Source organism: Muntiacus reevesi, chromosome 2, assembly GCF_963930625.1.
Source record: "Muntiacus reevesi chromosome 2, mMunRee1.1, whole genome shotgun sequence".
Taxonomy (NCBI): Eukaryota; Metazoa; Chordata; class Mammalia; order Artiodactyla; family Cervidae; genus Muntiacus; species Muntiacus reevesi.
Window position 1 is genome coordinate 75,391,272 of NC_089250.1, and position 21,936 is coordinate 75,413,207.

A 21,936-nucleotide genomic window follows, 5' to 3' on the forward strand; every position below is an offset into this window, starting at 1 on the left:
TGAATGAAGACCCAAGTGTGGGTGGATGCCCCATAGCACAGGGGGTTCAATGTTTTGGTTACATCAGCAGCATTTTTCACTCAAGTGGCCTGACTACAGGGCTCAAGTTGGCAGTATTTCTCTCAGGACCACCTTGAGGTCAGCCCGGCTAAAGCAGAAGCCAAGACTTTAAGAAGCCAAACTGTCCCAGACAAGGAGAGACGACCACAAAGGTTTGGTTCTTGAATATGTATTTTTTACTGAAAAAATCATTCATAAATTAACATACAAAAATGTACAAACACATGAGTAAATAATGTAATGACAAAGGACTATATTTTTGTGAAAAGTGTTTTTTAAAACATCTTTAGATTTCAGTGCAAAAATGTACCCCTGGCACCTCTTAAAACATAAGAGCAAGCACAAAAAATCGTAGTGATGGAAATAAGCTAGTTCAATGTCATCGTCATTGGTGAGTGGATACCATCAGTCCGTGTGGCTGTCGTTCAGCTACTGGGGTCTGTGGTGGAGCGGCTCTCACGGGAGGCCCTGTGTTGTCAAAATGAATAGCTTTGTGGACACTCCCACCCCCAAAAAAAATCAGCGTGAAAGAAAACTTTTCCTTGCACGCTGCAATCAAAAGACAAGGTTGATTTAAACAGTCATCCATTTGGTAGCCTTAAGGAATTTCAGCTGCCAAAATATGCGCAAGGTCACATTTGGTTCTTTTTTTTTTTAACATGATAATTTCACGCTACCAACAGCACACGGGGCTGGCTGTGATTTTTTTTTTTTTTGCTTTTACGTTTCCCCACTCAGTTTAGTGGATAAATGATTAACAGTGCACAGTTAAGAGATTTCACACGGATAAAACAAACTCACACATGATTGCAAGATGATTTAAGTCACCCAACTTCCACCCCTGGAAAGACTTTTCCTTTTGTCTGCAAGCCAGCATTTTCTTTGTCAAATCAGGTGTTAGCTTTCTGCCAGCATTTGTTCTTGATGGCAAATATGCTAATGAAAGTCTTCAAACACGGGCCATCCCTGACCAATGATCAGTCTGCCCTGGCAAATTCTTCCAAAGGACACTGTAATTTTGTCACGCTGAAAGCAGCTCACAGCTCTCAGAGAAAGAACAGGCCAGGCCAGCACAGAGGCCAGGAGGCGCATGGAGGAAGGGGGAAAGAAATTGTTATTGCTTTATGCACCATACGTCAAAGGAAAACCAAGAGAACTTCCGTGTGTCGTGTTCCTTGTGAAGGTCTTTTAAAGCATGAAATGCTCAAAACTCTTTTAAAATATTATGATAACAACTTACCAGCGTGCTCAAGGGCAGGAATCTGCTCTCTCATATGAGCTGGTAAGAGCTTTGCAATGCGATTTCTTTTCCAAATAGCATTCTCGTCTTTGAAAGAACAAAAACACACACACAAAAAACAAGGCCTGGCCAATCACTCCCACAGCTTGTGGGGATCATACGTCCATGGAACCCACACATGCAAAAACCCCAACCCATGTGTATATACACAAATATAGCCCCTACACACACATCCATGTAAACCATGAAAATTAAGGAAACTGAAGGCAAACAAGGCAATTAAAACAAAAACTATGAAGTACTCCTCTGAAAGTACTCTTTAGTATGGATACATAAATATGCTTCATGGAAAAGGACGGGGAAAACCTGGTATTTCTCAGAATTCTGCAGGAGCCAAAGGGGACTATGAGGTGAGGGATTTGGCTCAGGGGGAAACAGAGAGGCACAAATTCAAATGCAATTTAGAATCTGACTTCAAAAAAGCACATAGGGATGTGAAAGGAGCACTTGGGCTCCTATGTCTGTCTGTCTGGCAGCTTTGTTAATCTAATCCCAAAGTCTGATTTGGTCTACCCTGGATCCCAGTTGACCCACAGCACACAAGTGTCACCTGCTCCCTGGCTAAGTTCCACATCATTCAGTTGCTCATGATTCAATGTATTGGGCTGGCCAAGAAGTTCATTTGGGCTTTCCCATACGATGGTATAGAATGACCCGAGTGTGCTTTTTGGCCAACCCATTACTAGTTAATAATGTTGACCAAAAAAAAAAAAATTTCCAGAAACCAAAAAGGGGAATATTCAGAGGAATCCATTGAAGCTGGTTGGTAATTTAGGCACAGATTTCGGAAACTGTGGCCACGGTCCACAAGAGCAAGCGAAAGAAAGAGAAAAGAGAGAGAAAGTGGGAAAAACCAACACCCCCCACTCTCTCCTGATGACGAGGAAGGGAACAGACCCCAAGGTGAGCGATCCAGCGGTGTGCAGTGGGCCCACCTGACGGGCTGGCATCAAGCAGGACAGCACTGTCCTAACACAGCTTCGTGTTCAGCGCAAGGCTGGGACCCGGGAGGATTGCCCAGCGGGGAAGAGAGAACCAAAGCCAAAGTCAAGAGCAACGCTTTTGGAAAAGGGGACGGGAGGTGAGGCAGAAGAAGCTGGCCACAGGCGATAATGACTGGGCTGTTTTGCTCTGCTGTGACATGCTCTATATCCACTCCCTTCCACAGTGACAGCAACCGGGGAGATGCTGCCGTTCCCTTCTAGCCGAGTTCCTGTGTCTGCCAAACCAATACAGGATCTGATGTATAAACCCTCGGTTTGAGTTGGAGCCGGCTAGAAAATCAAATTAAAAAAAAAAAAAAAGGCATTTTACATGGCTTATTTACAATTATACTTCTTCAAGAAGTGATTGTTGCATGTCTATTTCTCTGTCCCAAGCCCTCCCCCTCCACCCTCAATCCCCACCCAAAGCAGGTAATTTAGAAAAAGAGAGAGAGAGGGAGAGAGAGAGAGGGGACACCAGAGATGCAGAAGGATGGTTGTGTGTTTTCTTTTGCTCTTCCTAAAACACAGCTGCCCTGCGGCGGGTCCGCCTCTCTGCTCCGGAGGCCGAGAAGCTGCCCAGGCCGCTATCGCCGGGGGAGAGGCTCACGGCGGTTCCGGTTCCGGTTCCGGTTGCGGAGGCCCCACCCCCCTCGGGGCGGTTCCAGTTCCGGTTGCGGAGGCCCGAGGCTGAGACGGCGCGGGAGGCCGGGAGGAGGGCAGCAGGACAGACGGCGGTCTTGGGAAACGGGCAGGTCGGGGCCCGGCCACCTCCCTCACCCCGGCGGCCCAGACGGGGAAGGCGTGTTGTGCGTGTGCTCTGTTCACATTTTTTCCCTTGAACCCTGTCACCCTCCCGGAGGCGCTGGGCTTCCTGTTCTCGTCCTCTGTGGAGCGCCCCCACGAGACGCGTCGCGGGCTGCCGTCCGGGGGCGGTGGGGGAGCCAACGGCTGTCCCCTCCTCCTCAGTACTCAGCCACCTGAGCCAGCTCGGGTGTCAAGTTGACGGTAATGTTCTTGTACAAGGCGTCGTACGTGACGTTCGCGAAGTAGTTCAAGTTGTTGAGGCCGTCCACCGCCTGCCGCTCCTTGGACTTCCTCAGCAGCGCGTACCTGTGAGGCAGGGGCACAGGGGGCGGCTCTGAGCGCGGGGCCGAGCGGCACAGACCGCAGGCGGGGGGCACGAGCGGGGAGACCAGCTCCTGCCCGGCCCTGCGGGGCGGGCCATCAGCCCTGCGGCCCCTCCGGGCCGCGTGCCCTTATCAGGGCTGGAAACACCGCCTATTGCACGCGAGCTGTTGGACTTCATGTAATGCGCCTGCCCCTCGGCAGATGAGGAAACCGAGGTTCACAAGCCTAACTGGCGCCGGGAAGCGGGAGGCAAGATGTTAAATAGGGGGGACGAGAAAGTTCCGTCGATATTCAGTGCCCTTACTCCCCAGGAAAACAGTTCATGCAGTCGGATCGACTGTGGTGAGGACAGTCCTCTCAACAATTAACAAAACCAGCAAGAGCCACCCCTGAGGACCCGGAGGTGCAGGCTACCCACTGGCTCTGCTCAGCCCAGTGGAGTTTTTTTAATTGAAGTTGTGCAGGGTGATAAAGCAGCTGCAGCCACATAAACAGAGGCTCAGGGACACCCTTCCAGAACCGAGCTAGCAGAGAGGGTGCCAGACTCTGTCACATGAGCGTGAGTTACACAGGGACTTTGACCCGAATGGGTTTTTCTCCAACTCCCTGAAGGCTACACCGCAGACAACTACAAAGCTTAAGGTGCAGGAGTGATTTCCTTAAAAGATCTTATGATCACATTTTCCACCAGTAGTATCACTTTGCCCCCAAACACCTGCCTCACACTTAAATGAGTGATAAACAGGAACTCTCAAACAGCTGTCTGAACAGGACCTTGGAATGGGTGAGGAGCAAACCCAGGGACTGCAGTGCCTGAGGACCCTGGAGATACAGGACTTTTGTATGACAAATAAACAAGCTGTACCAACCTTCCAAGAAACTGGACCTCTCCTCGATGGTGATGAGGAATGGACTTGTACTTCCCTGTGTCACCTTCTGGCCGACTCACAGAATAGCCTGCGTTCTGGACTCTGTCCAAGACAAAGAAGATGGGCTTTTGGGTAAAATGATCAAGTCTGACAAGTGAGACCAAACCTATCCCAAGGCTGAGGAATGCCAAACTGAACAGTGCTTTTTTTTACAGCTATATATTCAAGTCATTTTCCTTCTGGGTAAGTTCATGGTTTTAGAAAAGAAGTCTACAATACGAAGTTTTGAAGAAGAAGAGAAATTAAAAATTCCCAAGGTCTGACACGGGGTCTCAGTGACAGGTACAACCATGTGAGTCCCCTGCAGACAGGTGCACACATGCCCCCTCTGGGTCAGCTTGTTTGTTGTTTAGTTGCTAAGTCACATCTGACTCGTTTGTGACCCTGTGGACTGTAACCCCCAGGCTCCTGTGTCTACAGAACTTCCCAGGCAAGAGTACTGGAGTAGGTTGCCATTTCCTTTTCCAGGGGATCTTCCTGACCCAGGGATCGAACCTGTGTCTCATAACTGGCAGGTGGATTCTTTACCCTCTGAGCCACCTGGGAAGCCCAAAATGGCATAGTATCTGCATATAACCCACACACATCCTCCAGAAGACCTTAAATCATCTCTAGCGTCAATGCTATGTAAATAGTTGCTTGCAGGGAATAAATCCAAGTTTTGATTTTTGGAACGTTTTGGAATCTCCCCCCTGTCCTCCATCCATAGTTGGTTGAATCCTCAAATTCAGAACCCGCGGCAATGGAGGGGTGACAGGGTGAAGATGTGTTCTCCTTCTCATTTGATAAATATGTATGAAATGCCTACTGTGTGCCTGTAACTGTGTGGGGGTGCTGGGGAAAACCAATCACACATTCCTGGCCTGAGGGACTCCTTGCTGAGCTGGGGAAAGAACAAGATGAGCTGGCAGAACAGATGTCCTAGGGGAGCCCAACTAGATTCAGAAACCAGTCAAACCAGTACAGAAAAGCTGCTCATCCTCATTAGGTTCCTAAGAAACCCAAATTAAAAGGATGAGATGCCATTTTTACCTAACAGACTGAGAAAGAATTGTCCAGGAGCTGCTGTGCTGAAATGGGGCACAAATTTCAATGGTCATTTATATCCAAAAGCAGGTGGTGCAGTAAGAAAATTTGTACGCTTATGTGCTGTTGGTCACAATACTTTTGCAATCTTTTCTGGAGGAAAATCAGACAATAACTATCAAAATTTTAAAAGTGCATTTACTTCTTTACTCTGCAGTTCTGCAACCAGGAAATTAACCTACAGAAATATTTGCACATGCGAACAAAAGATGCTCAAAATTAAACACCACTGTTCATCAATAGAGGAGAGGATTAAAAATAAACTGCTGTCTGTCTACACAAGGAAATACCACGAAATTGTAATAATAATGAAATGGCTCTTTGTATTGACATGATTGGAAGGGGAAAAGGGATGTGTCTGGGCTGTTTATGTATGAATAGAAAGAACTATAAAGAAAGAAACTGCTTGTTCAAATGGCTACTTCCTGGGAAGGAAACAGGATAACAATGGGGATTAGGACTTACACTCTTTTGTTTACATGCATGCGTGCATGCTAAGTCACTTCAGTTGTGTCCAATTCTTGGTGACCCTATGGACTGTAGCCTGCTAAGCTCCTCTGTCCATGGAGTGGGTCGCCATGCCCTCCTCCATGGGATCTTCCTGACCCAGGGATCAAACCTGTGTTTCCTTCGTCTCCTGCATTGCAGGTGGATTCTTTACCGCTGAGCCACCGGGGAAACCCCTTTTATTTATATACTTCTGTATTATCTGAATTTTTACCAGCCTCCTTTGAATCCAACTTATACTCTCATTATTATATATAGTTGTTCCTCAGTCTCCAGGTGGGGGGGACTGGTTCCAGCACCCGCCTTGCAGTTACTAAAATCCGAGGATGCCCAGGTCCCTTATGTAAAAATGGCACAGTTGCCGGGCTGCTGTTTAGTTGTTCAGTTGTGTCCAACTCTTTGTGACCCCACGGACTTCAGCCGTCAGGCTCCTCCTGTTTACGGGATTTCCCAGGCAAGAACACTGGAGTGGGTTGCCTTTTCCTTCTCCAGGAGATCTTCCCGACTCAGGGATCAAACCAGCATCTCCTGCACTGGCAGGTGGATTCTTTACTGCTGAGCCAACAGGGAAGCCCCTACTATTTACTTACTATTTACAAATAGTACAGAAATACTATTTGACACTACTCATACATGAGACTGTTCCTACAAACTTAAAATATGAGCCTTACCTGATGGCATGGATAAATCTGTGTAAATATAACTCATATCTGACCCCTGGTTTGGGGAGGTTTCAGTGCAATGGGCTGTGTGTGTAAAGTACACACCAGATTTCTAAGAGTTAGTAAGAAAAAAATGAATGTAGAATATCTCATTAATATTTTATATTAAAAGAAATTTTATATGGATTGCATGTTGAAATGGTATTATTTTGGATATATTGTGGTAAGTATAATTATTAAAATGTTTTTATTAATATAATAAATTAATTTCACCTTTTTCCTTTTTAAAATCTTTCTAAATGGAGCTACTAGAACATTGAAAATTAAATACATGACTTAATGCGTCATATTCCCTAGACAGTGCTGGTCTGGCAAGCCTAAGGGAGTGTTTCTAGAAGATATCAGAAGAAGGGCAATACCTGTTCCACAGGTCGTCATCTTCTCCACCCCACCCCCAGAACGCGTTAGGAAAGCCGTTGATCTTCCGAAACTGTTCCACTGTTAAGCCGCTCACTCCACCAAAGAACTCAGTATAAGGAAGCCTAAAAGGAGATGTATGGCATCAATCACCTGTGCATGAAAGGGTGTTCTCTTTTTTTCCCCCTAGAACAGGCCATCTCATGGGAGAACTAAGTCTTAAGTAAAACAATACTCTCTGTGCTACTGCCTCGAACCACCTGAAGTGGTTTCCTCAGGCCAAATGTATCAACCCGAGTAACTAATTAAATTTCTTTTCTAATGATTTTTTTTTTAATCACAGCTTTATTGAGACAGAACTGACATACCATATAACTTACCCATTTATTTACTGATTGGTTTGGTCTGAGTGTGGCAGGTGGGTCTTTGATCTTTGTGGAGGAATGTGGGATCTAGTCTCCTGACCAGGGATCAAACCTCGGTCTCCCACATTGGAGGCAAGGAGTCTTAGCCACTGGACCACCAGAGAAGTCCCTAATTTACTTATTTAAGGTGTATAATTCAATGGTTTTGTTTTTTTTTAATATATTCATGGAGATTTGCAACCATGGCCACAATCAGTGTTAATCAATTTCATCACTCCCCCCCGCCCCCCGCCGCAAGAAGCCTTGTACCCACCATCAGCAGTCAGTCACTCATTTCTCCCCACTCCCCTCAACCCTATGCAACCACTATTCTTCCTTCCGTCTCTATAGATCTGCCTATTCTGGACATTTCATACAAACGGAATCATATAATACCCAGTCTTTTGTAGCTAGTTTTCTTTCACTGAGCATAACGTTTTCTAGTTCCATCCAGGCTGTCACATCTATCAGTACTTCATTTCTTCTTATTGTGAAATAGCATTCCATCGTATGGATGCAGGCACTGCATTTCGTTTATCCATTCATCAATAGATTGTGATTCACGTTGGAGCTAATTTGATTTGGTCATCCTTCCATCTTTCATCATCCTTCTAAATTTAACCTCTTTAATTAAAAGGAAATGATACTCACAGATACATATACTTATCCAGTTTAGTCGCAAAGTGCCTTGGCATCTGTCCACATCCATAATAGTTACGATCACTTTCTGGTATGTGATCCACGTCATGAAAAATGAGGCAGTCCCAGTCCAAGTCCTTCATTGCTTCTTGAAAACCCACATTAAAAAGCATGGCTCGATTAAAGGGTTGGGTGCCAACCTAAAAGAAGCAGAACTTTATTTTTAAAAAGGACTCTTGAAGAAGAATCTTTGCTGCCTCAGCCCTACCTAAGGGAGAGCTTATTGAGAAAACACTGGGCCGGAAGAGAGTCGGGTCTTGCCTGGTTCATCACTGACTCACCATCACTTGACCTCTGGCCTCAACTTCCTCAGGAATAAAAAAGGGTGATAAGGATAAACCTAAGCCTCTCTCTCCCAAGGCCGTTTGAAGGCAGATAGTGAGCTGTGTAACGGCATTTAGAAGGGTACCCAACTCCCTACACAGAAGGAAGAACCACACGGCCATTTCTACCTGCAGCCCCTTATCTCACGGGAATTTCCTGGGTCTGAAATGTAAAGACAATACCCAAAGCGGTTCCAGCTAAACCAGCCCACAAGAGGCCTTCGTTCAAGGGTAAGCGAAGTTCCAGGCAGCACTCAGACCTGCTGGGACTGAACATCTCCACGGAGGAGCGCAGGACTCCCTCTGCTCCCTGCCCCCCACAGGGCCGCTCAATCGTGAGTTTTCGATCTTATGGGCTCTTAACCCCAAGGATGGATCAGCTTGAAGCTCTCTCAGCTGTAGTCTCGGAAGAGAAAGAAGGGAAAAGAAAGGGCTACTCACTTGCTCCACCACATAAAACGCAAACCGCAGGCGCTGGCGCTGGAGCATGGGAATGAGGTGTCGGAGCAGGACCGGGAGGTGCTCGTGGCGGTTCCGGAAGGGGACAAGGATGGCCACCTGCAGCGGGTCACAGCGACAGAGGCCGCCCGGTCAGCGAGTCCCCTCGACTGCTCCGCAGCATTGGGGCCCAGCTCGCCTGGGGGGCTCCGGGGAGCTGACTTACCCTCCACTTCTCTCAGCCGCCCTTTATGTCAATAGTATCTCCTGTTTCTTTACTCTAGCGCAGCTTGGTTTAGAACAATGTGGGTGTGCCTGTCCCAACCACTAGAGTAAGAGGTTAGGAGGGTAGGTGAGATGTCTTAACACTTCTTTATATCAGAGCAAAGCCTTGTTCTGTGTCTTGTATATTCTCCAGGCAAGAATACTGGAGTGGGTAACCATTCCCTTCTCCAGGGGATCTTCCTGACCCAGGGGTTGTCCCACATTGCAGGTGGATTCTGAGCCACCTGGGAAGCCCTGTATTATCATCACATATACTAAATGAATACTTCTAGCTGACATGAAAAACATTTATATATATATATATATATTTAACGCTGGTCATTAAATTGATTTTACATCCCAGTGACGGGGTGGAAACACTACTTTGTTCCAGATCTGTTCTGATCACTGTTGCACTATACAGGGCTGGCATGGAATAAGCACTTTACTAAACAGTTGTTGAAAGAATTGACTCAAGTCAGTGTCATAAGCTTGAGCCACACTACTGATGTCTCCTGATTACAGTCATGCAGGAAAAAAAAATAAACAATTCTCAGTATCAGGCTAGATAGTTCCGCTTTTTACTCCACTAGGTTCATGGCAACAATGCCAAATAAAAGCGCTGAATTTGTGAAGATGGCTTCTGCAAATCTATCAGGAGAGACCCACCCTCCCCCGCTTCCCCCACTGCTTAGTCAATATTCCTGGACGGAAGGAGAAGGGTCCTGGTTCAGTGACCAGAACAATGTGTATGTCTGCGGCTATAGCAGTGTCCTCAGGGAAACCCACTCCTCCAATATGCTCCCATCAGATGCAAATCCTTTGCAGTAAGTGATAAGAAGGGTACAGATTACAAAATGTCAGAGTGAAATCCATGGTGACGGTAACTGCCAGGTAGGCGTCCCAGCACCTGGGGTCTGACCCCACGCCTACCTTCCATCGAGGGACGCAATCCGACGGCTTCCAGTGACCGCCCAGCTTGATGGTTGGGTCTTTAGAGAAGAGTTCATGGATGGCATCCATTCCAATCTCACTCATGTTTATGTCTATCGGGCCCTCTGAACAGAAATGGGGGAAAAAAGATAATAAGAGGCCATGAAATTCCTACGTTCAGGGTTGTAATCTCTGAAGTGGTTCAGTGCTTTTTCAGTGGGTTGTGTTTTTTAACAAGGATGGGGGTCCCTATGTCTGCTTCCCAACTCATTGGGTTTCAGTTCATCCCTATTACTGGGTAAAGCGGCAAACCAAGAAATAAAGACTTGGGAGTTCTGCTTCTGCCAAGAATGTAGAAAGAAATGAAGACCAAGGACAACAGCAGCTGAACTTCTCAAAGAGGAAGGAGAAGAGCAGCTGAGCTTGGCAGCATCTCTGTGCGCTCCTGAGGCGGGTGCAGACACGCTGTCCCAATTTACCGATCAGTGACCCCGACTGGTCACGGCCAAACTCAGAACACGCATCATCTTGGACTCAAGTCAAGAAGAAGACAGTCCAAGAAGCCCCAAAGCACAGGAAAGGTGTAACGTACACTGTCATTGCTTTAGATCACACACATTCTAAGAAGGAAAGGGGAAGGGAAGAGGAAGAAGAAGAGGAAAAAGGAAGAGAAAGAAAACATGCAAGAATTTTTCTTAACCAGCACTTTGTTAAGAAAACAACTTCCCTCGTATTAAATGAGTTACACAATCAGTGTGAGATTTATAGTAAAAGACAAAGCTGGTTGCCTACACTTTCTCAAGGATATCTTGACAGACCTCAAGTTACAAAGGAAGTGGACATGTAAAGCAAAGAGTGAAAACTGTGGTGGAAGATGGCACCAGGAACACAGGAACCCTGCAGACGGGCTGGAGAGGAGCCAGGACACGTGTAACCTTCATAGCTCCAATTTCCAAGGGCCAGGAGGCGTTCAAAATCTCTCTATAAGTAGACATATCGAGAGATCAAGAACACTCTTCCTTTTATTTTAATCAAATAGAAGGTCATTGGTTTTAAAAGCAGAGAAAGACAAGCAAGCACTCTACTCACTCATGGAAGGGAGCCTTTCGGGACAGGTATGGTTTGCAAAGTAGGTGAAGTCTTCAGGAAGAAAAGTCGTGGTCTGTAGGAAGGATTCGCTGTGGTTCAAGTCAAGAGGATAATCTAGAGAGGAAAGAAAAGAAAAGGCAGCTCCGATGGGTCTAAATAAGTCATCATCTCTGCAATTCTCAGATGCCCCCCAAACAAGGATTTTTCTAAGTCATTATCTTTTGGCGAGGCAGGATGTTGACTTAGCCCTTCAGCTAAAATTTGAATACATCAACAGAAGTGTTAATCAGATGATACTATTTCACCAATGTTTCTATTCTTACTGTTATTATAGCTTTATATGCAGTCAGTTCATAGTCAAACAACCCTACAACATAATTAAAAAACAAACCAGCATGCCCTCCCATGTCTTTCTGAAATGAAATGCTCTCACTTCTCTTAGTCAACTACCTTAGTATTTTGGGCTTCCCTGGTGGCTCAGATGATAAAGAATCTGCCTGCAATGCAAGAGACTTGGGTTCGATCCCTGGGTTGGGAAGATTCCCTGGAGAAGGGATAGGCTACCTCCGGTATCCGTGCCTGGATGATCCCATGGACAGAGGAGCCTGGCGGGCTACAGGACACAACTGAGCAACTAACGTGTACATATATGCATACCTTAGTATTTATCTCCATCAGCCTACACAGCCAATCTTTTCTTTTTTTTTTGGGGGGGGGGGGTGTTCTTTCTTTATTGCAGTATAGTTGCTTTAAAATGTTGTGTTAGTTTCTGCTGTACGGCAAAGTCAACCAGGCATCCGTTCACATACATCGCCTCTTTTTATTTGGATTTCCTTCTCACTTAGGTTACCACAGAGCATGAGAGTTCCCTGTGCTATACGGTAGGTTATTAATAGTTATCCATTTTATACATAGTATCAATAGTGTATCTATGTCAATCCCCAAACTCCTAATTCACCACACACCCACCTTGGTACATATATATTTATTCCCTATGTCTGTGTCTCCATTTCTGCTTTGCAAATAAGACCATCAGTACCATTCTTTTCTAGATTCCACATACGTGTGTTCCTAATGCACGACACTTGTTTACTTTCTGCCTGACTTCACTTTGTATGACTCTCTCGGTCCATCCACGTCTCTGCAGATGGCACAGTTTTGTTCCTTTTCATGGTATACAGTTGATCTCGAGGCTTCGTTTTTACGTGTTAACTTCTCACTATGGGGAGGAAGGTTTCGTACCCTTCCCCCCCTGCCCCCACCACAGACATACCCTTCCTATCCTCCAGTATCCCTACAGTCACACACGCTAATTGTGGTTAGGACAATCTTCAGTATTTTTATGATGATGATTCAATAAGCACTCTCTGTTGCTGAGAAATGTGGAAAGATGATTACGTTTCCTTTCCTGCAAATTGCACCCCCCCCTCCCCGGAGTAACTGTCTTGTTTTCCTGTTTGCTTAGTTTTACGTGGAATGATGACAAGTGGATGTTTTGCCCTCTGCCACTTCACTTCCCCTCGAGACACAGGCATCGGGTCTTCCTCTTGCTAATAAGGTCCAGCGCCTCCCAACCCACTCCAGTCTGGACGGGTTTTCCTGGAAGCGTGATCCACTAGTGCTACTCTGGGATCTCCCTTCATCGTGGCCAGGGGAGTCCATTCACCTCCCTCGAGTGTCGAACCTCAGTTTTCCTAACTTCAACTTCTTTATTTTCCCTCGGTAAAGCACATTCTTCCAGTGGCTTCCTAAAAGCAGGGAAACGGAAGTGATTTTGAAACCCTGGATATCTGATTATTTTTATTCTTCCTCACTTGATACATGGGTTTTACAGAATTCTAGGCTGGAGATAAATTTTCCTTTGGAATTGTAAAGGTGCTGTTCCACTCCCTTCTAGAGTCCCCTGGGCCTGTTAAGTCCAAAGTCATTCCAATTCCTGTTCTTTGTAAAAGGTGACAGTAATTTCTTTCTGGAAGTGTGAAGAACTTTCTCTTTGTTCAGGAAATTTGATATTGGTGTGTCTGCTCCACTGTGTTGGCAATGTTGTGGCCTCTAAAGTCTGGGGATTCAAGTCCTGTTCAATAATTTTTCGGAGGTATCACTGTGGTGATGGTTTCCTGCCTTCTGTATTCTGGGCTCTCTTTCTGGAGGACAGAAATATGACTTAGATGTTGGGCCTCCTGGCCCTATAATTTTCTCATCTTTTCTACCTGACTTTCTATCCTGCCATTTCTCTGCTCTACCTTCGAAGAGATTTCCTCAATTGTATCTAGTCCTTTTAATTATCATTTCCTGCTATTACGTTTTTTTAATTTCCAAGTGTCCCTTTAATTTTCCGAATGTTCATCTTTTTCAGTATCTTGTTCCATGTTTACAATCCTTTTCCTCTGACCCTTGAGAACATATGTGATGGTTAAGCTTTCTCCTCCCAGCATACTGTTTCTTCCAATTTGTTACTAGTTTTGATTGCCAGCACAGTGGCGCTTGGCCATCTGCTAATATTTAAGAGTGGGGCTCGGAATCAGCTAACTGGAAGGGTCTGGATGGAGGTTCTTCATTGGGGGTGTTCTGGTCAGAAGTTTGGATGGGAAACCTTCAGGGTCAGTATCTTTGGGTCTTTCTTCTTGGTCTGGTCAGGTTCCCCAGAGAAGTCATTCTAATCTCCTGCCAGAATGGTACAGTCTTTGTTACAAGCATCCTGAAACAGGAGTAGGAAAAGCTGGGGACACCTTGAAAAAAGTCAGGTGCCCCAGCTGACAGGCTCTCTGTTTTACGATCTCTGGCTGGAGGCTATCAAGTCTCCAGTACTTTGCCAGGTTAGGGGATGGAATATCGGACTGCTTTTTAAACAGCTTTCAACCCATCTTTATCTTAGTTGCCACCTTTATTTTTATCTCCAGAAATACCTGATATTCTAAACTTCTGAGCGATTTGGGGCTATCGACTACAGGGTGGTTGCACATTAGCAGTGAGTTTTCTTGGGTCTGTCAAGTCCTTTATCACTGGTCCATCTGCTTTTCAACTTCCATAATTTTTTGAGGTGGTCTCCTTTCTTGTGCTTCTCATTTTTAAGGGTTTACAGCACTAAACACCCATACATACACACAATATCTACTGTTATTTCAGTGACGTTTTAACTTTATTGCAAATGCCTTTTTTCTAGAGGGAGGCATGAAGAGGGTCTTCCAATCTCTTATCTTTTTACAGATAAAGAAAGCGAGGCACCGTGTACAGAACTCCTATGAGGAGAGTTGCCTATGCAAGTCTGAGACCTGATTAAATGATGGGTTGATGACCTTGACATCTGTCGCCGTCATTTAGTTGCTCGGTGTGCCTGACAATTTTGTGACCCCTGGACTGTAGCCCCAGGCCCCTCTGTTCATGGGGATTCCCAGGCAAGAATACTGGAGTGGGTTGCCATTTCCTTCTCCAGGAGATCTTCTCAACCCAGGGACTGAACTTGCGCCTCCTACATTCTTTACCACTGAGCCACCAGGCAAGTCCCATCTCAGAAGATGAGAGGCCCCAAAATACGTGGTGGTTAGTTTTTATGGGCTTGGTGTTTCATGGGCTAATGAGTGGGAGGATTATTGCAACTATCTTCAGGAAGGGGTGGAGATTTTCAGGAACTGGGTCACCGCCCACTTTTCGACCTTTGATGGTCAGCCTCAGAACTGTCATGGTACCTATGGTTTGTCATTCAGTTTGTGGATGTGTTGCAATGAACTTCACTGAGGCTCAAAGTCTAGCGGAAGTCGACTCATCCACCATCTTGGACCTAGTTGGTTCTACCCAGTTTATGTCATATTCAACAGCTACGTCATTCTTTTAAAGGCTGTGCCCTGCCTCCTTCCCTCCTGTTTCATCAGCAGCAAGCAGGAAACAAAAGACCACTTATTTTTTTCTTCTGGCTACTAAATTAATAATGCCATTGTTAAAAAAAAGAAAACCTCAAATATACAAGTCCTAAGTGAAAGTCCATAACCTTGCCCTTCATCTCGGAGAACCCCCCCCCCCCAAACCCTAATTCCATCAATTGTAATTTTCAATTCTTCACGTAAAAATTTAAACAAAATCTACCTTCCCAGTAGCAGTAGAAGCCTTTTATTTATTTATTTTTTTTGTAACCTAAATGTTTTTATTCTAAAATGTTACAGTTCAATTTATACATAATAGGGTGATCTTAAAATGATTTTAGCATACAGTTTTAAGTAGATGTTCAGTTTTATTCCTTCTTTAGAGGTCTGGTAGATCTTACCAAAAGAGTTTATTTAAAAATTTGTTTCCCTATGGCTGATTCGTATCAATGTATGACAAAACCCACTGAAAAATAAAAAATATATATAAATAAAAAAAATAAAAAATAAAAATTTGTTTCCCATTGAGCTAAATGCAACTTTTTTTTTTTTTAATTTTTTATTTTTCAGTGGGTTTTGTCATACATTGATATGAATCAGCCATAGAGTTATACGAATTCCCCATCCTGGTCCCCCATCCCACCTCCCTCTCCACCCGATTCCTCTGGGTCTTTAAAGTGGAAGAGGCAGAGAAACCTAATTGCTCATGACATGGCAAAGAATCAGACATGACTGAAGCAACTTCGCACGCACGCACACCATGGTAAAACCTGCGCCTGGTTATCGTGGGGTCTTCCTCCAGCTGCCTGGAAATGGGCGGACTATACTGCCTACTCTCCTCAGGGGTTCCAAACACCAATTTCTTCTAAAGTACAACCCGACTGAATGAGGGAATCGAAAGAAAAGGCCAGCCTGCTGAATTTCTATGGCCATGGTTTTACTTTTTAATTTAAATCTAAACCATATTGAACCAGAACATGTTCTTCCAGCAAGGGAGGTAGACAGCAAAGAAGGCAACTGTTTTTACATTTATAACAGAGGACATGCTTCCCACCTGTAGACTCAAACAGCCTACTTGGTCAACTCTGCTTTACATCAGTAGTCCAGCAGTCCTGGCCGAACATTAGAATCATCTAGGAAGCTTTACAAAATACCTGGGCTCAGGCTATACACTAGACTTAGTAAATAGGAACCTCTGGGCGTGAGGAGCAGACATCGGTATTTTGTAAAGCCCCCCAGGGAAGTCCAACATGCCCTCAGGTTTCTGTGGCTACCCCAATATGTGGGGGCACTAAAATTCTGCTTTCTCCCTCAAATTACCAAATCCAGCTGAGTAGGGGCTTCAAAGTGCTGACCAACAGATCCAGGAAGAATTCCTACTTTCTCTTCCAATCTGCGAAAAGGCCAAACAGCTGCCACTCTGTTTGAAAAAGTGGGGGAAAAAAATACACATACACACACACTAGAAAGATGTCATCAGGACATCTTTACAAGTACTTGTAAAATACAAAGGATCTGCATTCTTCAGGATTTAGCCCACTTAAGAAGGACTACCGCCTGGGACAGGACACATTACGACTATGGGTTGACCACCCAGAAACCACAGACAGAGAGGTTAAGAATATCCACCTCCTTGAATACAGTACAAAACATCCTGGCAATGACTTTATCTGTCTACAACAACAGACCTGTTTTGAAGGATGTGGGCAACAGGACGTTTTTTTGAGTACATGACCAGAAGGGGACTCAGGTCATCAGTGTGGGGAGGTTGGTGTGTATGTGCACGTGTATATAGAGGGAAGAACTGTCTCTCTGAGTAGAATGGTGCCTGGAAATTTGTATTTAAGAATGAGAAATGCCAGGCCACCCCCATCACTCACCTCAAACACACAACTAAAGTGCCTGGCCTGGATGAACCCAGAGAACTCTCTCCTGATGCCAAAAGTCTCTTGAGCATCTCTCTCAACCACTCAGAGTAAACTGTTCCAGACTCGCAATCTCACATACCAGTGGCTTTCGGTGACAAGAAGGTTCTCCACGTCATTGCATGCATACTCACTCATTTTAGTCATGCCCAACTTTTTGCGACCCCATGGACTGTAGCCCACCAGGCTCCTCTGTCTGTGGAATTCTCCAGGCAAGAATACTGGGGCAGTGGCCACTCCCTCCTCCAGGGGATCTTCCCAACCCAGGGGAAAAATCCGGGTCTCCTGCATTGCAGGCAGGTTCTTTACCCACTAAGCCACCAGGGAAGCCATTATTTCAGGCTATTTCCAGGTCACGGTACTGATCTCTTAAGGTATGTTCTTTTTAGGCAGTAGCCTTGTTTGCTTTCAAGGGTGAAGAAAGCCGGCATTATTTCAACGATACACTAAGTTTCAGCCACACTTGGCCTCCTGAAGATCTCTGAACGTGGATGTGTTCAACAGCACTTTTTTCAGGGTGGGTCAACACAGTTCACGAACTATCTCAGCCAGGCTACTCTCACCAAGCTCCTGGTGAGAGTGGCTGGGTCAGCAGTGATGGTCATCTGGCTATCTCAGCAACTTTAGGTCCCAAACGCTCTCTCTGACTGTGCTAGGCAGAAAACTACTTTGAAATGAATTTTAAAAAAGAGTTGGCTTTTACTGGATAACCTCCAATGAAATGATGTTTCCTCTTCAACACTTAGTCACCAAGGAAGTGCCAATAACACAGAAGCGAATCAAGATGGTAATCTCAGATCTAGGTTACAACACTTCAAGGTGGGTTTCCTTGTTAAATCTACCCACTCGTGCACTCAAAAATCGTTTAGTCTGTGCCTCCTGTGTGCAAGGCAGGTACCAGGCACGGGGGTCCAAAGACAACACAGGCAAGCAGGGCGCTGCTGGGGTCCAGAGATCAGCAAGTCCCAAGCCCACCACAGTGCAGAGTCCAAGTGTGCTCTGATCCCTTTGCCCCTAAAATGGGGACACGGCAGTTATCTTCCTGAGCTCTCGTGAGGAGCCCATGGATAATGCAAACAAAGTGTGAACCCCCCATCATGAGCAGGTTCCCAACGACAAAGACTTACAATTTACAAGAAAAAGAGACATGTTAAACTCAAAATGGATGATTAACCAGTTTGACCCAAGTGATGCTGGGAAGAATTATTTTAGTGGGTGATAATTTGAAGATAAACACATGCAAATTCAAATAATAACGGGTCCCTGGATAAGCCTTCCAAGAGGCTAACTCACTCTCCGCTCAGCTTCTAGGACGACGACCCCTCAGGGAATTAACGTGAGCTTGTGTTGCAAGACTGGCATTGGCAGGGGGACAGAGACCTGCTAACACACCCTCTAACTTTGAGAGAAAACAGACCAGCACGTCAGTGGCCCAGCGAGAAGCCCCAGCATGCTCTGCCCTTGGAGGCCTGAATACTCGGACGGGGTAAAGGTAAGGACGGCGTACATGCTTCGTTATCCAGAGTGACACAGGGGGAAAGAGCTCTGAATGGCTTCATCCTTCAGTCAAAAGAGTCATCACACAACCAGAAGCAGGTTTGGGGCGGGATTTAGGGAAAGTCACATGACCAAACCACGCCAACACTCGCAAGATTAATTACATGTACATGTAAAAAATGGAAGTAAAATCCTGCCTACCCAACGGAACCACACCCAAGTCAAGTGAGACGATGCGTGTGGGATCCTTTTCAAATTGAGTGCCATAAATGATGAACTGTACTCACCTTTCCCCTTGACTTCAGGAGCTACAGTGACTCCTCTTCTAGGCATGGGGCAGGCCTCAGGCCATTTGTCCTGTCAGGCCACAATGTGGCTGCAAAGGTCTGAAAAGTTGATGGCATGCTCTTTGCAAACTTTTAAGAAGAAAGGAGGGCTTCCCAGGTGGTTGTTAGTGGTAAAGAATCCACCTGCCAATGTAGGAGACCTAAGAACCACAGGTTGGATCCCTAGGTTGGGAAGACCCCCTGGAGGAGGGCATGGCAACCCACTCCAGTCTCCTTGCCTGGAGAATCCCCATGGACAGAGGAGCCTGGCGGGCTAGAGTCCATGGGGTCGCAAAGAGTCAGACATATCTGAAGCGACTTAGCATGCGTGCAAGAAGAAAGCAATATCGAAGCTTATCAGTTCGCTAACTGTGGTGCTTGGTTACTGCTGAACGGTCAGCGGGGCAGACTGATACATTAGGACGTGGTCAGTCCTTCTCAGGATTTAACTTCCCTTCCAGAGGCAGTGCTTCCTCTTGAGATCCCATCACCGCAGAAGAATTCTCATTTGCAACATTTGCAAAGCAATTTCACATTCAGCAGTGAGTTCCGGATAATCTTACAACTTACTAGAGAGGAACAAAGGGTTAAGTTGGAGGAAAGTGTTTTTAAAAACGTATGTATTTTATAATTCTAGGCTTGAGTGAGATCAGTGAGAAGCCACAGGGAAAGCACACTAGTCCTCAGTTAAAGAAATAAGAGGTAAATCATGAATTCGAAGTAAACTGAAATTTCAAAATCCGTCTTCTAAATAAAAACCATCCCTGGCTGGAGACTGTAGATGCTTCACGACAGACCCATTTAACCATCTGGAAATACTTCCTCTGTTCAATTTTTGGAAGAGTTAAAAAGACAGACGTAAAAAAAGACAGCTTTCTCTCAAAAAGAACTTGCTATGTATAGGCTTCTGTAAAAAATAGCTAAAGTCAAACCCACAATTCAGGATCAAGTTCTAACAATACAATGTTAGGCAAGCCACCTAACCTTGGTGCTCTTTTTCTCTCGTTACATAATTAGCGCTTAAAAGATAATAAAAGCTACAGGACCAAGTTCCAAAAACTGAGGCAGAAATGTTCAGTCTGGGGTCCATCACTGCTGCTAAGTTGAATAATCTGAAAAGCCTTCTTCAAAGCTAAATGAGTCTGACCACCAAACACGGGCACGCAACTGGCATTCAACCACCGGGTGAAAATCACGCCCGACCGAGGAAGGCAAACTCGGTATCCGTTCCATTTCTCTTCCTGAAGTCGCTTCTGTAATTTGTGGAAACTGTCCCAGACTGCCTGATGATTACGAAATGGAAGTTTATTACGTTTCAACTAAAGCATTTAGACACAACAAGGTGAACCAGGCCTACTGGGCTGGCCACGCTCAAGCAGCATCTGACGGAAGGGACGAGATGGTGCAACTCCTCCTGTGTGGCCGCCAGGACCAGCTTGGCTGTGAAAGCACCGTGGGCCCACCACCACCACATGGAACGCGGAAAACAAGACTAACGAACCGCAGAGTGTTAACCCATAAAATAAGTGCAGGTCAAGTCCAACCAGCCTGTATTTTCCTCACTGGCTGTATGGATGTATTTTTTGAAATCAAATTATTTTCAAAATGTTTTTGGTGCTCCTGCCTTTCTGGTGTCCTAAAGATACATGCTTAATCTGCCTACTTAGGGCAACTACACAAAAAAGGGGCTCTTGAAAGATACTCTTCATGAATTGAAAGTGGAATCAACCGGTCACCCTGAACATACTGTTCACAGAACAAACAAGGATTCCTTTGGCAAGAGCTTCTTTTGATGACAATCTAGGATTCAGTCAAACCTGTCCTCCTCCACAATGCACGTTTTTTCCATCGCAGAGAATTATTCGAAGCACATCTCCCTCTTCTGGGAGGAGACATTCTGAGCAGACCCCCTCTTTACTAAAAATGTACCTGAGTCATTCACACTGCTGTTTCTCTTGGCATAGGCGCTCCGAACCACCTGCTCGTAAACCTGCGCGCCGATGGTTCTCATGTTGTCCCGGATGAGGATGCCCTGGGCCTGCATCATGAAGAGGTAGGTGTTCACTGCAGAAGCAGAAGGGGACGGAAAGGGGTGAATCAGAAGCGGTCAGCAACAGAAAGCACACAAACCCACACTCCTCGGGGCTTCTTTCCTTTTCTCCTCCTTTTCTTTCTGAAAAGTCTTTAGGCACTAAGATTCTACAAGGCCATAACTTCTCTCTTCCATACTGGGTTCTAAGTTTTCAGGACACTGATCTTCCTTGGGTAGCTAGGAGGACTTAGGGGAATATCTATCCATATTCGAGAGCCTTAAAAAATTATATTCTACCTGATCTTCAAACACCCAAGCAGTATTCTAGCCCTGATATGATCAGAGAGACCTTTTGGATCAATTAAAACATTTTGAAAAAGATCTCTGCTCTCTTTAAATTCACATTCTCAGACTCAGTGGTTATCCTCAGAGAAAGGAGACCACCAACTGCCCTGCCTTCTGGAATCACCTAGATGTAGGTCTGATCCTGGCTATCTTTTAAAAGCGGTGATGAAGGTTCCAGCTACCTTTTTTTTTGGTACTATTTGGAGAGAGAGAAGAAGATAATGAAATGCTAGCAGTCCTCACTATCCATCCGCCTAAGCCCCAAAGTTCAGAGCAATGGAAAAGGAGCAACTGGCTTGATCCGGGTGTCAATTAAAACAGATTCTCTTCACTATACCTACAAACATCCAACCATTATGTTGTGCACCTGAAACTAAAATAATGTTATATGCAAGTTATACCTCAATACAAACAAAGCAAAACAAACAAAAAAATATACTCAACAGATTAACTGCCCAATCACCATCATCTTTGGAAAGCGATCTCCCCTCGGGTTTTCCTGAAGTCTCTCTACAGCATGAAATTAGCCTATCTCTAGTATAATTCCTGTCAGAGAAGGGAATGGCACCCCACTCCAGTACTCTTGCCTGGAGAATCCCAGGGACGGAGGAGCCTGGTGGGCTGCAGTCCATGGGGTTACTGAGAGTCGGACACGACTGAGCGACTTCACTTTCACGCATCGGAGAAGGAAACGGCAACCCACTCCAGTGTTCTTGCTGGAGAATCCCA

At 45.4% G+C, this 21,936-nt stretch overlaps 1 protein-coding gene across 1 annotated transcript in view; it reads right to left on the reverse strand.

The window, feature by feature from the left end:
* Positions 1–213: 213 nt before the first annotated feature.
* The window catches only part of B4GALT5 (beta-1,4-galactosyltransferase 5), a 72,176-nt gene continuing 50,453 nt past the window's right edge, over positions 214–21,936 (reverse strand). Inside the window, exons 2-9 of the mRNA XM_065922156.1 lie at positions 20,760–20,894; positions 11,226–11,339; positions 10,137–10,261; positions 8,943–9,059; positions 8,131–8,318; positions 7,078–7,200; positions 4,344–4,445; positions 214–3,456 (exon numbers count right to left, since the gene is read on the reverse strand). Coding sequence (XP_065778228.1) covers positions 3,309–3,456; positions 4,344–4,445; positions 7,078–7,200; positions 8,131–8,318; positions 8,943–9,059; positions 10,137–10,261; positions 11,226–11,339; positions 20,760–20,894 — 1,052 coding nt within the window. The 3' untranslated portion in view covers positions 214–3,308. The remainder of the gene's footprint in view (positions 3,457–4,343; positions 4,446–7,077; positions 7,201–8,130; positions 8,319–8,942; positions 9,060–10,136; positions 10,262–11,225; positions 11,340–20,759; positions 20,895–21,936) is intronic.